General features: G+C 45.7%; 1 protein-coding gene across 2 annotated transcripts; it reads left to right on the forward strand.

Moving 5' to 3' along the window:
- Window positions 1–5,948: 5,948 nt before the first annotated feature.
- On the forward strand, window positions 5,949–11,457 carry CTSL (cathepsin L). 2 transcript variants are annotated; one of them, XM_080373252.1, is made up of 8 exons: window positions 5,949–6,030; window positions 6,700–6,835; window positions 7,178–7,300; window positions 7,382–7,537; window positions 7,875–8,099; window positions 9,647–9,815; window positions 10,138–10,255; window positions 11,064–11,457. In XM_080373252.1, exons 2-8 carry the CDS (start codon window positions 6,710–6,712, stop codon window positions 11,161–11,163), a joined length of 1,017 nt encoding a protein of 338 aa, XP_080229378.1. In that variant the 5' UTR covers window positions 5,949–6,030; window positions 6,700–6,709; the 3' UTR covers window positions 11,164–11,457. The 2 variants fall into 2 exon arrangements, with proteins under 2 accessions (XP_080229378.1, XP_080229379.1); XM_080373253.1 differs by having other exon boundaries at window positions 6,002–6,026; window positions 11,064–11,408.
- Window positions 11,458–12,388: the final 931 nt, after the last annotated feature.

Below are 12,388 nucleotides of genomic sequence, written 5' to 3' on the forward strand. Positions count from 1 at the left end.
TTGTTTCCCCAGTTTAGCTTTTAAAATCACAAATCTCCCAAAACGCAGAAATCACTCTCCGTCAGAAATCAGGAGGAGACACTGAGTAAAGAATGAAGAATCAATCAAATTGAGGTTTTAAATTTTAAGTGCGTGAGTTACACCATGGTCAAAGCTTCAAAGCTGACTTCAAGTATGACTCAGTATTTAGCCTCTTTAAAAAAAAATACAAGTTAAGATAAAAGAAAAAAGAAACCAGAACAACTCATTTTTTCCACGCGTACAAAAATAATTTCATCAGAAAACCTCACAGGAAAATAATAATGCTTTTGGGAAACCATAACCCTGAAGTAGTGGCAATACTAGGACCCCCACCCAGTCTTTCCTGCAAGGCAAGCAATCCCTTGCATCATTCCCCAACTCCTGTGATCAGGTAAGACATTGAGATGCAGGCGAAGTCGTCTGCCTCGTGGGCCAGCAGAGAAGCTGGAATGCAGTTTCTTATCTGGCACTTGGGTGAGGAAATGATGGTTCTCGGAGATCACAAGACTGCTGAAAACAAAGAGATGTTTCAGAGGGGCTGTGTCACTGCTCCCCAGCCATCTCTCAGGTCTTCAGAAAACTCACAGAATGCTATCTATGTCCCTTTGAAGCAGATGCTGCTTCCTTTTCTAACCTAATAATGATGCAACTAACTTCATTATGGGTACGCCAGCTGAAGCACAGTTTGAATCTGACTTTTCAGTTGGGAGAATCCAAAACAAAGATTCTTAAGAGGGTATTTATGAATGTCATTGATGCCAGAGTAACATTATAAACTCCAGAGCCACCTCAGGTCTTCGTGAGGAATGCCCAGGTTGGGGAGGAAAACTGGTTACTTTCCATGTAGCTGCAAGGAAGAAAACCGTTCATGCTTTTTTTGGTAGCCTTTTTACCTGCAAATCAAGTTGGCTAAAAAAAAAATATCTGCGATTCCTAAAACTTTTCTGAAACTGCCACTAAAAGTAAGTATTAAAGTGAGTAGCATTTCTTGAGATGGCATAGGGATATCCATTCTATAATTGTCTTCTCACATCCTCCTAGCTTTCTGAAACAGTCACTCTCATGCTGGAAATTTGCTTTTTTTCTGTAAGAAGAATCTTTACCATAAAATAGAAGAAAAACAAGATTATTTTTCTGTAAAGAAAGTTGATCTGTTTTTTTAAAGTTTTGGTTTCCTAAACACAAATATGACTGGCATTTCTTACACATAAACAAGACTCTGGCATGTAGAATCAGTACAGTGTTCTCTCCAATACACCCGTGCTTTTGTAAACTAGATCAATGTTTGACTGAACAGAACACATGCAACTGGAACTTTTTTTTTTTTTTTGGTAGCATCTGATAGAAGTTAGTCATTGAAAACTCGCTATGAACTACAGTAATTTCAATTTGAAGGTAGATAACACTTTAAGATACATCTTGACTAGGACCATGCAGCTGTAGAAGTCCATTCTTAAGTCCTGGTGTAGTAAGGTAAAATCATAGAGATCAGACTTAAACCAGAGGCCTTTAAGATGGTATAAATAAACATGTCCACAGTCATAGCTTTTTAAGCAAGTCAGTTCAGCTATTTTTATCCCAGGAATAAAGATCCTGACTTCAGTCTTCACAGTAATGCAAAAATTGATGTTTGCCTAAATAAAATGTCCTTCCTTTGCTGTTTGGATAAATGACATCCAAATAAACCAATTGTTTCTACTTCAGTAAGGAACAGGGCACACAAGTTACCTTGAGAGAGCTGGTCTGTAGGAGCTGCTTGTGCACACACTCTTTGTCATAGCTTAGTGTGACATAGCTTATTCTGTTTACATTGCACAGATGTTTTTGATACATTGCCAGCCTGCTGTAGCTTTGCAAGTCAACTACCATTACGAAGGAGCTTTGCTGTTAGGATTTCTGGGTCTTTTTCTGGCAGACACAGGTTGGCCCTTTCCTCTACACATTTGTAGCAGGAGAACAAACAAGAAAAAGGATTTAAAAGTACAAAACAAATTTCAGAAATCTTGCACTTAAATAAATAGAGTGGTTCCAGAGACGGAGGATTGTGCTGCGCATCTGCGATGTGCAGTGGCACGACAGCTGAATTTCATGTTGATGAGATGCTTCCCTGGAGATCAATGCCGAGTTTACCCCTTTGACTGCAGAGACAACACACTGCTATGCAAGTTCTTGAAACTACTGAGAAATGCACGGCCTTTGTTGTATTGTAACTTGTAGGGCCAGACAACTACAGGAAAGTTGGCTGTCCCAAAGGAAACATGACCAGTTATTAAGAGGTGTTGTTCCCGTGTGTTAGGAGAGTGGTAAGCCTTTGGAAATCAGTTGGCATTTTGTATGTGTAGAGTTCCTCAAAAGCTGTTTTTCTCAAAGCAATTTGGAAAGTTATCCTCCAAAAAGGAGAGATTAAAATAATGGGCAAGGGTCTTCTTCCTTCAAGGTTTTGATCTTCAGGTTATTGCAGAAAGGACTATGACTACCGTGATTAGCATGGCTATCTAGGTCTCCTCTGGACTGGATAGCAGGGCTTCAGTTGAGCTTTTAAGCAGAAGAACTGAAGGAGCTCTTGAATTCACCCCTTCTCTCTGCTAACCTGGAAGGACTGCTTTGCATGCAAGACCCCCACACAGTTGCTAGTCCCCACAGAGATGTTTTCAATACAGCAAAGACTGCTGTGGTTGGTTTGACTGCAGTACAGTGTCATGATTTTGCAGTTTGACAGAAAATTACTTCTAGCAGTATCTGCCCCGTTACTACCTCTAACTGCTGCCCCCGACCCTCTGTTCATCCCAGCAGACCACCACCATGCTGGACTTGGAGTTTGGTGTGTCAACACATCATGGTGCACAGACAGGAGCAGTAGGAACGGTTCTGGGACAGAGGAATATCTAGTAGCGGTGCAGCATGGCATTTTTACCTTGGCTGAAGTTGTGAACAGTGTATGCAGCACGGCTGGCAGTCTTTACATTGATGACAATATAATACAGATCTCGGAGAGGAAACATTCATCCAGGAGTTGGGTGTAGTCCTGGGCCAGCTTCTTATCCCAAGGTTTCTAAATAGCATTCTTGTGATGGCCAGGGTCTGACCATAGCTGTTGCTGTGCTGATTTCCCTTGCATATGCTTATGTTTCTGCACCTGGGCTCCCAGGCTGCCTTCCCAAAATACCCAGGGAACTGATATATATCCACATAACAGTTATGGCTTAGTGCAAGCCACAGTCCATGTGCTGAAGATGAAAGTATTCCTGATTCCTTCAAGAATTTAAACAAATTCTCGGTTAAGGTTTCACTATGTATAGTAGTTAAATAAACTTGTAGGGTGAACTTACCTTCACAGTCAAAATGGTATCTGGCATTTGTGTGTGTGTATATGCACTAAGAGTATTCATGAGGAAGGTCACACAGTGGTATCACATGCTACCTGAGTACATGGTAACTTCCCCAAAGAGACAGGACCTCATATCATCTAGGAAAGCATCAGTTTGTATTGGTGTATCTCAGGGCACATTACAGAGCAGCAGACATGATTTATGGTGTAAGACCTTCTGTAATTTTGACCTTACCTCCTGTCATGCCAGCTAAACGTCTTGCCCTTTTAGAAAATAAGTCCTTGTCCTTAGTTCATTGAGAACTCAGTTGTACCTTTTCAATGCTCAGTTGATACCAGATACAATTACAGAAACTAAGCTAACCTAGATAGGACTAAGAAGTCCCATTGCACCGAAAATATCAGCAAAAAGCTGCTAAGTAAGAACTTTTCAAATCCCATGCAACTCAAATAAAAAACCCACAACCCCCCCCAACTATGAGTTAGTCAAACTATATGAAGCTCATCTAACTCTCCTGAGGTATTTACATGTTTGTTTAGGTAGTGAGAAGTTTCATGCTGGAAAGATACAAATGCATAGTCTTACTCAGTGCATACAATTTTCATTTTAATTTACAAATAAGGAAAAGGGTAATTTTCCTTAGAAAAGGCTGGTCTCAAAACTGACAACTGGAAACACAAATGGTTGAACAGAAAGCACAAGGATATCTAGCTTAATATTTCAAACCTATGCACACTACTAATTACTCAAATTTGTACAAGTGTGCAATGTTGATTGTTGCAGTGCATAATCACACTTTTCTTCCTTTCAGAAGATGGTTCCATGATGTCTGCATGGCCAGTCAGCCGCTAGCCATGTAAGAACTTAAGGCAAAGCAAGAACTTTCAGAAATTTCAGCCACAAAGACCACTAGAAATTTGATAACACAGCTTTGCAAAGCAAGTAAACATTAAAATGATGAGCAAGTAATTCCTAAAACTTGTATCCAGTGTGCATTTTCTGCATTCCTATTTTGAATAAGTCCTTTCCATGTTTTATATTTCTGCTCGAAGTGGCATGGCTGCACACATATGCACACACATGGATGCACACATCCTGATACATCAGTCCTGAGTGTTCATACACAAGTTTTCACTTAAATTAATTTAGCTTTAAAATACCTTCTTTCCCCAGAGGTTTTACAAGGCCTGCTTATGATTACTTACTAATGAAGGAGTATCACTGTTGGGTGTACTTGCACATTTTTTTCGTGGAATCAGTACACTAGTTCAGTGGTAGAAGACTTGCACAGGTACTTTGAAAAGACAAGACAACCCCTCCAGCTTCTCTTTATGTATTCGGCCCTGTAGGACTTCCTTGGGCCAAAGACTGCTCCTGGGATAATCTGGATAAGGAAACTTGTATTGTTTATTTTAATGAGACACTGTGTGTCTTAAGACACCAAAAAAGGGAGAAGCACATATCATATGATTTTTTTTTTCCTTTTTGCTGTTGTGCAACAGCCTACAAACCCTGTTTTTTATTCTAAATGCATGCTTTCAAGTTTGCAAGTTAAAGGTACCAGTAATGCAGGCTTTGCAAGAGTTTAAGTGGGAACCTTGCATAGCTCTTGCAGTTATTCTACTCCTAGAAGCAATTTCCCTGTTAAAAATCAAGGTCTGTCTACTCCTGGTTAGATGCAGACCAAGTCCATGTGTAAACCTATTAGTATCTCACCTGTGCTGCAACTCTCTTGGTGTCACAAACTGGTGTTTTCCAGTAGAGATTACTGGATGCTACTCACATAAATACCGGCCACACCGGTGGTAAAATACCCGACCTTACCAGGCTCGGGCCCAGCGGCAGGAAAAAGCCGTTTTCAGCTTTTAAATTACGAGGCAATAAAAAGGCCTTTCCTGGAAACGTTTCTTGTACCACCGACCCCACGGCTGGGACGCTGCCTGTGGGAGATGCCCCTCAGCCCCGGGGCTGCCCGTCCCGCGGCGCTGACCCGCGCCCGCCGGGGCTGCAGCGGCGGCGGCTGTCCCAGGGGATGCTGTCCCGGGGGATGCTGTCCCGAAGGGGGCTGTTCCCGGGGGGGCTGTCCCGGGGGAGACTGCGGCGGGGTACCGGCCGCCCCGGCACCCGCGCCAGTCCCGCCGGCTGCTGGCCACCAGGGCCGGGCACCTTCAGCAAGAGCATCACGGCAACACGGGCCTGGGCTGCAAACACCTCGACGTTTTTGGCCTTTTTTTCTGTCCTCCAGATTCTGTTTTTCTTTAGTCTGCCAGTTCCCAGCCTGAAGTCCTCCCCAGGTTAAACTCCAGCCAGCTCAGTGCGCTGCCGCTATCTCTAGCCTGCCGGCACTCGTAATAAATGTTAAGACACGAACTGCTCAACGTTAACGGCCTCTGCGGCGCAGCCCCACACCGCCTCCAAGGGCTCCGGCCATCGCGGCGTCCCCGCAGCCGGCCCGTCAGACCGGGACCGCCCCCCCCGCCCCCGGGTGGCGGCAGGCAGCGCCGGCGGCCCAGGGCGGCCCCGGCCCCGGCGGGAGGTGCGGCCCGGCGGGGCGAGGCCCGGCTCGGCCGCCAATCGTCACGGCGGGGCGGGCACGGCCGCGGCGCGTATAAGAAGGGCCGCGGGGGCAGCACGGTGGCAGGTTGGGTAGGCGGGAGCGCTGGCGGGGGGCTAGAGGTCGGTGAGTGGGGCCGGGCCGGGCCGGGCCGGGCCGGGCCGGGCCGGGCCGGGCCGGGCCGGGCCGGGCCGGGCCGGGCCGGGCCGGGCCGGGCCGGGCCGGGCCGGGCCGGGCCGGGCCGGGCCGGGCTGGGCTGGGCTGGGCTGGGCTGGGCTGGGATGGGGGGGGGGGGCGCCGGGCCGACGTGCGGCGGTGAGGGGGGGGAAGGCGTCCAGCAAGGCGGGAGGGCGAGGGTCGGGCGTCCCGTGTGCATCGGTTCGGTCCCTGCCCTGCGGCCGGGCGGCTCCCGCCGGGCAGGAGCCGCCATTCTGGTCGCTTCCGTGGGGGCTGCCGGCCAGCCGCCCCGGGCCCCGCCGCCCGGGCTTGTTTACACTCGCGGCCCAGGCCCCGCGCCCCAGAGGGGGCCGGGCGGAGGCCGGGTCAGTGCGTGGGGCCTCCGGGAAGGGCTCGACGGGGGCGGTCGGCCTGCCTGCGGGTCCGCCCCGGGGTATTTGGGGTGCGCGGTTGGCAGTCCCCGCCGTGGTGGGCAGAGGGAGGAGCGGGGCACAGGCGGGGTGCGGGCCGGCAGGCCTCTTTCGGCGCTGGCGGCTGCTCCGTGCTCGGGGCTGTGGAGCGAAGGGCGGCTCGTCTGCCAGTTGCCATGTCTGACCGCTGTCCCTCCCTTCCCGGCAGATCTGCCAGCATGAATCTGTGTCTGATCGCGCTCTGTCTCGGCTTGGGGCTGGCCTTCGGTGCTCCGAGGGCAGACCCCGATCTGGACACCCACTGGCGGCTGTGGAAGTCGTGGCACGGCAAGAGCTACCATGAGGTGAGCGCCGGGCTACGGCTCGGTTAGGCTGAGCGCTCGCAGCGGGGCCCTGCCCGCTGAGTCATGTCTGCTTTGTTTCAGCGTTTGGCAATGGTCTGCGCTTGGGAGGGATAATCCCCCTCTTTCTGGGTCCCTTTGCTGTGTTTCTGCATGGGTTCAGCAGTACCGTGCTTTTATTATATGAGGGTGACAAAAAGACCGTATCTTAAGCAGCCATTCAGACTTACCATTTGAGTAGTCTCCCACTTGCTCAAGGATACAAGCCATTACAAAGCACGCAATCTTGCAAGTGAAATTTGTTTGAACTGCCTCCTTGAAGTATGTTGTTTTCTGACCCCTCAGAGAGAGGAAAGTTGGAGGAGAGCGGTGTGGGAGAAGAATCTGAAAAGGATTGAACTCCATAATCTGGATCACACATTGGGAAAACACAGCTACAGGTTGGGAATGAATCAGTTTAGTGACATGGTACGTATAGAGGAATGAAACCTGTGGTTCTAAACAGTGTTGTGTAATGGATAGTGACTGCATGTCTTGAATTTTCTTCAGACAACTGAGGAGTTCAGACAGCTGATGAATGGCTACACACACAAGAAGTCTGAAAGGAAGTACAGAGGGTCCCAGTTTCTTGAGCCCAATTTCCTGGAAGTGCCACGATCAGTAGACTGGAGAGAGAAGGGATATGTAACTCCAGTTAAAGACCAGGTATTCTCTGATGGTGGACTTTTAACCAGTTACAGGTCATCTCCTGAATGCTACCTCCTCTTCCATAGGGGAAAAGCACTGTGATCTTGTTGAATGAAGCCAAGCACAAGCTTACTAAATTCAGTGTCATTTTGATAAAATTGCTGTACCCCTTTAGGATTTTTTAGGAGTTCTGGACAGAATATCTAGTGACTGAAAAGGCTGTAGTATCCTCATTTGTACATGCCAGAAACATGAAAGTTGGTCTTGTGGCTTTAGCTTTTTTTTTTGCCTTGGTGATAAGGAAAGTAATTGCCTAATCTGGACAGATTTATAACTTGTGATTTCATTACTTCAGGGTCAGTGTGGCTCTTGCTGGGCTTTCAGCACAACAGGTGCTCTTGAAGGGCAGCACTTCAGAAAAACTGGCAAGCTTGTTTCACTGAGTGAACAGAATCTGGTGGACTGCTCTCGGCCTGAAGGGAATCAAGGCTGCAATGGTGGTCTCATGGACCAGGCTTTCCAGTACGTGCAGGATAATGGTGGAATTGATTCAGAGGAATCGTACCCATACACTGCAAAGGTGAGTATAATAGCTGAACTTATACTGCAAGTGTCATGTCTTCTGTGTGGACAAACTGTGTTGGGAAACACTTGCCTAGAAAGGAAGATGACGAAGTAGTAATCAGTACATCTGTTCTTCTGGTTGCATCTTTCCTAAGAAAACTAGAATGACTGCTAGCCCCAGTAGGAATCACATGCTGTACTGGTCTTTGAGGTCAAAATCTTACCAGACCTGTTGGAAAAACTAGAGCAATTTTTTTTTTTTTATTCCTCCCCCTCATTACTGCCTTCTTATCAGATGTCGTGTGTTATCTTGGTTGATACACCAAACCAGAACCCAGCCCTTGTCAACAGTGCTAGTTACTTGAAGGGGTGCTGTTCACCTTGCCATAACTGAGCTGTTACAGAGTTACTACCCATAGACCAGGTAATTCTTGCAGCTAGTGTGATCTGGTTTTTAACATAGTTGTTGGCAGTGTCTTAAGTTCTACTGCTGGGCTAAATGTGCATAAACACAGATTATGGGCAGACTTCTGAAATACACCAATAAAGATCTACCAAAAGCTCAACAGGCGTGAGGGCAAAAGAGCAGTAGTAAATTGGGTATCATTTGAAGAGCCCATGGTTTGGGCTTTTCACTGTTTGGAGCTCTGCTCGCTATAGAATATCTTCCTTTGTGGCTTATTTTGTGTGTTGACTGAATGGGCACTAGTAATGCTGTTCATTATAACATAGAAGCCTTTGGATTTGGGTTCCTAATCACCTGCATCCCAGTAATCTTGAGTTTCTTGCTTATCTTGGCTCTTCCGGAGATGCCGGGTGATTATAGGAAGTGCTAACTTGCTGAGTACAAGAAGTGAGCAACTGAGGGTGTACTCTGTGCTCCTTCAGTTGGGGGGAGGGAACTTCAGTACTGATTTACCACACAGGTAAGGGAGGGATGTGCTTGCTTCAGTCTATTTTGACTTCACATGGCCTGACTTCCAAAACAGCCCTCTCCCCTGAAGTAAATGCCTGTGGCACCAACAGTTCAGGTTTCACTGTAAAAAAATAACATAATGAAGCACAAATTAACAAATGCTGTATGTAAGGTCATACAGTATGAATGATTAACTTCCAAATCATTTTGTAGAGGTTTTCAAACTATGACGGACTAAAATTGTGGATTTTAAGTATTTGCTCAGTGAGCAGTTTCTGGATTGCTTTGTAATTAAAAAATACTTGGCTTTTTTCCATTGTCTATTAATGCATTCTGGGCTTCTTTCCTCCCTGATGAGAGACTTGTCCTGCCCACCAAAGAAGGCAGGGTTCCAGGATGTATGATGGTCCTTTGCATCCCAGTAAAGCTTTCCTTTTAGGCCTCACTGTCATCTGTTTTTTTTCTGTACCTTTCAGAAACTAAAAAGCAGCTTCTGTGTTGTCTCTCTCCTTTCCTCCTTTCAAAGCACTTGAAAACAAGGGATGGAAGAGGATCCAAGGCAGAAGAGTCACAATGTCTGGTAGTTCCTGTGCTGACCTGTGTGTTAAATGAAGAACTATGTAATAACTAGGGCTTGCTTTATTTAGGATGATGAAGAATGTCGCTACAAGGCAGAGTACAATGCTGCTAATGACACTGGCTTTGTTGACATCCCTCAAGGACATGAAAGAGCTCTCATGAAAGCAGTAGCAGCTGTGGGTCCTGTGTCTGTTGCTATTGATGCAGGCCACTCTTCATTCCAGTTCTATCAGTCGGGTGGGTATTTGTTAGCAGCTTGCATGCAGAGAAATTTTTTGAATACTCTATTCATTACCTTTCAGTTTAATATGTAAAAAAACCAAAACACTATGATCTTGTGATGTAGACATAATCAGGATTCCTTTTAATTCTAGTCAGGTTCTCCATGCATTGTACTTGTCCCTCAGTTTCTGCCATGATACACTTCACTTATGACTTTTTCAAGAGGCTATGCAATATTTATTTGAAATACACAAAGCTTCTGGTGAGGTTTCTTGCACCTTGAGCATCTCTGCATCTTGAGTAGACCTTGTTCATGTGTGAACTTATGCCTCTGCAGGTATCTACTATGAACCAGACTGCAGCAGTGAAGACCTGGACCATGGTGTTCTGGTTGTAGGCTATGGCTTTGAGGGAGAAGATGTAGATGGAAAGAAATACTGGATTGTGAAGAACAGGTAAGATCTCTCTGAGCCTTTAGGGGTAGGGGAGAAGGGAAGGTAGGTTGTTACTTGTAGTGGGGGGGGGTGGGAAGGCAACAGTAATTAAAATCGGTGTGAAAAATCTGGAAACTGTTCTCAGGCTGTATTGTATGACAAAAGTTAAACCTGACTCAGGCTGATGGCAGCCTAATAAAATAGGCCTGAAGCAGCAAACTCATTCTTCTGCCTTTTTAGTTAATTCAAGGGAGCTCAGTACTGGAACAGCCTGTGAAGCTAGTAGGAGTTAAAAGTGGTTGAGCAGGGGGAGCAGGAGAAAATGGGATTGCGAAGGTGTAATGGATTTTTTTTTTTGGAAGCAGAGCATTGCTCATTTATGTTAAATAGGGTAACACTTGAATTTCAAAGGTGGAGTTACCTTCTAGGTTGGAGGGAAAATAAATTAATGCCAAAGGGCATGTCACATGAACTTGTCCCATGTTCTCAGCACTTACAGGGACACCACCCTCAAATGCTGCTTGCAGTCTTGGTCTTCCCTTAAAGTTGGCTGGGAGCAGTGTCTGAGCTTCATGCACTTGTAATCAAGGATTGCACATTAAGGTCTCCACCTAGTGAAAGGATGGCTGCAGCCTTTATTTTCTGTGAGCTTGGGGTGCCTCTTTTGTAATATGCATTTAATTGCAGGGAAGCACTCTAATTTGGCTGCAGCTATCTTGATTTTTCTCCAGATGTGGAAGGCAGCAGTTTTCAATTTAAACACTTAATGGGGGTATGTGTAAATAAGTATCTTCTGAATATGAAAACAAACCCTTTACTTCTGTTTCAGCTGGGGTGAGAAGTGGGGTGACAAAGGATATATCTACATGGCCAAGGACAGGAAGAACCACTGTGGAATAGCAACAGCTGCTAGCTATCCGCTTGTTTAATGTGAAGACCAAACATTTCAGTACAAGAGGGGATTCTAAACTGAATGACCAAACCCATGTTCACACATGGAGTTAAGACTTGTATCCTTAAAAAATCAATTTAATTGTAAAACTTTCAAAGTATGTTATTACATGTTGGTGACATGCCATTTGTCTTAATTTAATGTAAATGTTGGTATGTATACAGCTTGTAATATTGCTGGCTTTTTACTGCTGAATCTAATAGATTATTTTCCTTTTATAAATTTTAATGTGAATAAAGTTTCTTTCTAAATAAACCCTTTAATGCCAGTGTATGGATGACTTGGCTTTTTATGTTTGCCACTTGCGACTTATTGAACAGGCATCCTAAATTATGCTAGTAACTGAAGCTTGTATGCATACCTCTTCATCAGTTACTAAAATGCAACCCTAGCTGGGAATGGCTAACAGCTGTTATGGAATGGACTTACTTAAAATGGGAAGTAGAAAAATCTCTTTATCAACCAACAAAGTGACTGAAAATCTGACCCTCATTCTTTGAAACTGTGTTCCCTAGAATGTGCCTAAGTGAATTTTGGCTTAGTCCTGTGACCCAGAGGTGATGCGATCTCTGGTTCTTAGTACTTCATAACATCTTCAGTCTTTGCATGTCCTACATGCAGCATCATCTGATCTTCACTTAGTTTTAATAGCATCAGTGTTTTCTTATGGCACCTCAAAGTACCACACTTCTGTAGTTAGAGTAACTGTCTCCTTTTGAATATTATGTGTACAGTGGCAACACCCAAAAGCACCTGGGCTGTTCAGAGAGAAATCTTATTTCTTGGTCTGTAGGACACTTAATAGTATCTTGCCCCTGCACCACCTTTGGCTGGGGAAGGAAGGGGTGGGCAGGGAGGAATGCTGTTCCTACAGGAAGTGAAGCTGGGTGACTCTTAATCCCTGGATACTCTGTGGCTGACTGAACTGTGGTGACTTGCACTGTACCTCCTCTTCTGGGAGGACTGCAGGTATTCGTGCTGCTGAAACACAATTACTAGCTGTTATGTACTGTTGTTTTTTTCAGGTGCCAGTAGTTTCTGCAGAGGATTATTAATTGATAATACCAAAAACAGCGGGGGGAGAGGATTTGGCTTTGGTTTTTGGGTGGTGGCTCATACCTTCTTGCATTTGGGCTGGAGGGGAAGGAGGCTAGTTTTGCAGTTTGACCAGCACCGGTTCAGAGTTTATGGACCCATAGGTT

The sequence above is a fragment of the Falco punctatus genome (assembly GCF_963210335.1).
Source record: "Falco punctatus genome assembly, chromosome: Z".
Classification (NCBI taxonomy): Eukaryota; Metazoa; Chordata; class Aves; order Falconiformes; family Falconidae; genus Falco; species Falco punctatus.